This window comes from Galeopterus variegatus, unplaced genomic scaffold (assembly GCF_000696425.1).
Source record: "Galeopterus variegatus unplaced genomic scaffold, G_variegatus-3.0.2 Scaffold6227, whole genome shotgun sequence".
In the NCBI taxonomy this organism is placed as follows: domain Eukaryota; kingdom Metazoa; phylum Chordata; class Mammalia; order Dermoptera; family Cynocephalidae; genus Galeopterus; species Galeopterus variegatus.
In genome coordinates this window covers 66,495-70,957 of record NW_007732338.1, presented here as the reverse complement: position 1 = coordinate 70,957, position 4,463 = coordinate 66,495, and the positions used below count along the sequence as shown (strand labels likewise).

The 4,463-nt window shown below is 35.5% G+C and overlaps 1 protein-coding gene across 1 annotated transcript in view; it reads left to right on the top strand.

Annotated features, from left to right (window-relative positions):
- OXCT1 (3-oxoacid CoA transferase 1) overlaps positions 1 to 4,463 on the top strand; it is a gene marked incomplete at its 3' end in the record, with an annotated part of 76,472 nt that overhangs the window by 27,831 nt on the left and 44,178 nt on the right. The window contains exon 7 of the mRNA XM_008590606.1: positions 649 to 709. Coding sequence (XP_008588828.1) covers positions 649 to 709 — 61 coding nt within the window. The remainder of the gene's footprint in view (positions 1 to 648; positions 710 to 4,463) is intronic.

Sequence of the window (4,463 nt, the reverse complement as noted above, 5' to 3'; positions counted from 1 at the left end):
TTAATCAGAAAATGGTTCTCCAGAATGATCTTTATTGGTGACTCTGAATGTTACCACTGAACGTTTCATTTAATTTTAGCAATGGGCTCTTCTATAATACAGAATGTAATTACTATTCTTTTTAATGTGAAGCACTTGCTATTTTTTTTCCCTTAATATTTTAATGAGATCAAGTTGTTTAGTGAAATATTTAATTATAGAAACAAAGTAACATACCAGTTAAACGGTTAAAGGATATTAATTTCAAATACGGTAGATTCATTAATATCCATTTTATTTTTGTGTGTATAAGATACGAAGGTACTCCAAAAATTTCGTGGAAAAATAGAATTAAAAGATAATGCAAATCTTTCTATGAAGTTTTTGAAGTACCCTCATATATGTTGAACATGAAAAATAGTTCCTCTTTCCCTCAGCCCTATTTAAAAAGCTATGTAAATTGGATGAAGTGGCCATCATATTTTTTTAATTTATAGGATAGTAATAAACTTCATTAATGGAAAATATGATACTTTCTGAAAAGGTTCATGGATTCTTAGTTCATAGGAATTCTTTTAATTTATAACATTTTTAAGCTGAAAGAGACACTTCTTATATTTGGCCTTCTTTCTCCACTTCCTTATTCTGCCCCCCACCCCCTTGATATAGGAAAAGTGCAAGGAATTTCAACTTGCCGATGTGCAAAGCTGCAGAAACCACAGTGGTAGAGGTAAGAGAAGAGATTACTTCTGAATTCCTGTTAATTTTTTAATTTGATGTTATTTATTAGTTCAAGAAAAAGTACAACAGTTTGTTTTTATTCTGAAAGACAGTGACAGTTTTTTTTTTGTTTTGGACATGGATTCTATTTAAATACATAGTAGTTGAAATTTTGCTGTAATGGCAGCTCTGGTTAGCTAGGATCTCATTAGAATATTGTCTTTGGGAATCTACCTATGGGACCAGCTTATAGAAGATCTTTGGTTTGTGAATAAAATAGACCTTCTTAGGTGAAATTCCAAGATGAATTTATGTATACAGAATTCTGGGAAAATAGTAAATTGTGTCAGGACAAGTTCATTATCTTACTAGGGTAAATTACCAGGTTCATTATCTTACCAGAGACTGTAAATTCTTTAAGGGATGAGGGTAATACAAGTAATGGCTTTAATGTGTTTCTGTTTGGAGCAGTTGGATTTAGGCACTAACTGACTCTACTCTGGGCATCTCGGGGTTTGGGAGAGACTTGAGTAATTCTAGAGCCTTCTCAGAGTTAGTTAGGGCTTTGGTATGGAAATAGATGCTTATACCCAAACCCTGCCTTTTTTTTTTTTTTTTAAAGATGACCGGTAAGGGGATCTTAANCCGTGGCCTTGGTGTTATCAGCACCGCACTCTACCGAGTGAGCCACGGGCCGGCCCCAAACCCTGCCACTTTAGTTATGCGTTTTTGAATCTCACAGTAGACTTCAAAATGGGTCTTAACTTGAAGCTCTGCCCTGCCATTTTAGTTATGCGTTTTTGAATCTCACAGTAGACTTCAAAATGGGTCTTAACTTGAAGCTCTGAAGATCACCTTGCAACCAAATGTTCATGGGAATTTGAGTTAACTTTCTCTTGGGAGAACATTATAGGAACCTACTTTGGGATCTGGAAATGATAATATATGTTTCTGATTTTTCACATGATGGCACATGGTGTTGTATGTGGCATCTTTTGATTCATCCATGCACGGCCTAGATAGTGTTTCCTGAAGGCAGTACAGTGATATGTTTGAAATAATCAAATGTTAGAGTTCTGTTCCTTCCTCTTTAAGTCAAGTGTATTATTTTTAAAGTGCTGAGGGACGTGGTACTTTCATCCCAGGCAAGGTGGTTTCTTTCACAATGGCTGTAGTATATTTTCTGCATTTAAAATGGATAATGTGGTTTACTCTCTCTATGTAATCTGTTTTTCATTTATTGAATCATCTTAATGACTTTTCCGTGACATACATCTATAGCATTACTGAAGAAAGGCCTCTAACATAGGTTAAAATAATCAATAGTTTAACACTCTATGTCTTTCTATAAAACTGCTAGAAACAAGTATTTCTTCCCTGAATACTGAGGGGCATTATGCATTATCCTGGGTGAAATTCTTTTAAAAATTTTTTCCTATTAAAATCTGTTTTTTTTTTCCAGCCAATCTTATTTCTTACAACAGCAGAAAATGACTTCCTAGTGTCCCAAATCAGTGTAGATGTTAGAAAAGAGAGGCTCTCTTTTGGCATAAGAGGAGAGAAAATCCTTTAACTGACCCTGCAAATGTAATAAAAGGTGCCCTTCCCTGTACAGGAACAGATATCTCTGATCAATCACAGCCCTCATTCCTGATAGGCCCAAACTCAGGTTAGGATCCCTTCAGTACAGTGCTGCAGACAGCCACCCCCAACTGACTGCAGTGCCCAATATGGTAGCCACTAGCCACATGTGACTTTTAAAATTTAAATTAATTAAAGTTAAATAAATTACAAATTCATTTCTGCAGTCGTTCTAGTCACATTTCAAGGGCTAGTGACTATTGTGTTGATCAGCGTAGATATAGAACATTAATTATCCTCATTGCAGGAAGTTTTATTGGTCAGATTAAAAGGATCAAGATGAAATCTACATGTCATTCTAGTTTAATAAGCAAATAGCTATTTGGACAGGAGAATTATTGTAAGCTGACCCCCTCTGCATGCTCATAGCACAAGGGGTCTACACAAGCCCATAGGCTGATTTGTAATAACTGTGCTCTCAAAAGAGGAAAGTAATTTGAAGTATATTAACACAAGCCCATAGGCTGATTTGTAATAACTGTGCTCTCAAAAGAGGAAAGTAATTTGAAGTTGAGGATGGTGACTAGAAATGTTTCACATTTCCTGATGTGAAAACTCTATTTTGACATTGTGACTTTTGTGTTATACTGAGTCTAGTGAGTGCTCTGGACCTCCGCTCCCTTGTTCTGTGCTGTCTCTGCACTCCATTACTGCATTGGCCTTCAGGGCTCCATGATCCCTCTCTTATAGTCCTGTTCTGCTTTAATTTATGATAGTCCTATCAGTATGGAGGATTATGAGCTGGTCTCTGAAGTGTAGTATTTAAGAGGAATCTTCAGAGATCATTAAATTACCTGCCTTTTCTGCATGCTAAATGTTAACAGTGACACTTACCATTAATCAAGCATTTATTATGTATCAGTCACCGCTGTATTCTTCATGTGCATTATTATTTTTTTATTCTTACAATAGTCCTATGAGGTAGGAATCATAATTATTCTTATTTTACAGATTGGGACTTTAAGGAACAGAGAGGTTAAGGTATATACCTATGTCACACAGCTAGGTAGAACCAGGATAGAACACCAGAAAAACTGATTCCAGAGTGCCCACTCTTTTTCTTTATGTATGAAATACTCCTAAATCATCATAAATGATGATGTTTCAAAGTCTTGAAGATACTGAACTTCCAGAAGTAGTGCATTTCAATGTTAACTATTAGAATCAAGCAAGTAGAGATATTTTTGCTCGACTTACTCCTCTAGCCTGGGCCTTCCATGCCAATTATTTCAATCATAGTCTTTTTTTCTTCTAGTACCATCTGCCTTGGAGATGGCTTTGAGAAAGCATTGTCCTGTGATCAATAATCCTATGGATTCATTCAACCTTTCTCATGGACTCTGTTCATTCTACTGTGTAGGCTCTTTGATTCTTACAGCTTTTAACATATTTCCCTAAACATGGTGATTGGATGGCTTTCTAGTACTGCAGTGTTTTTTGCAGTGACAACTGTAACAGTGACTACACCCTGTATTTTAGACAGTCAAAGACTGTATTTTTTAAGGAACTGTTAGCTCATCTTTTTTCTTTTATAGATGAGGATATGGAAGACTTTTCAGTAACAGCATCTGGGTTGGAACCTGTCTCCTGAAGCTCCATGCCAACATCTTTGCACTCCACAATGTTGCATCTTCTAAGCCTTTCTCCCTGTTCACTTGAGTTTTAAGGAGGGCAGAAGTATAAATATCTAAAATATTAATGATGATTCCCTTAGACATCTTAAAAATTTTTTTAGACTCAGAAACAGGGTGGCAAAGAAATATACAAGCCCAGCCACCTCTTCCTTTTTTGGTTCATAATTTCTTAATTACCTAGTAATTAACTTACAATAAATGTTTTATGTCAAGAAGTAAACCAATATATTCATCTTGAGTTAAAAAGAGAAAATCAGATTTACTCTTGACATCAATTACTTCTAATTTCTGTGAAAGGGGAACATTACTTCTTTTTGGAAGAGTTTTCCCTTTCAGGTGTGTTCTAAACTCGTAAGTTGTGTAAAACCAAAGAGGTGATCAGATATGTCTGTTTTTAGCAAAACCAATATGAACATTGCATTTTATTTCTTTTTTTTTTTTCCCTTTTTTTGTCTTTTTTCGTGTCCGGCAACGGATCGCAACCCTCAG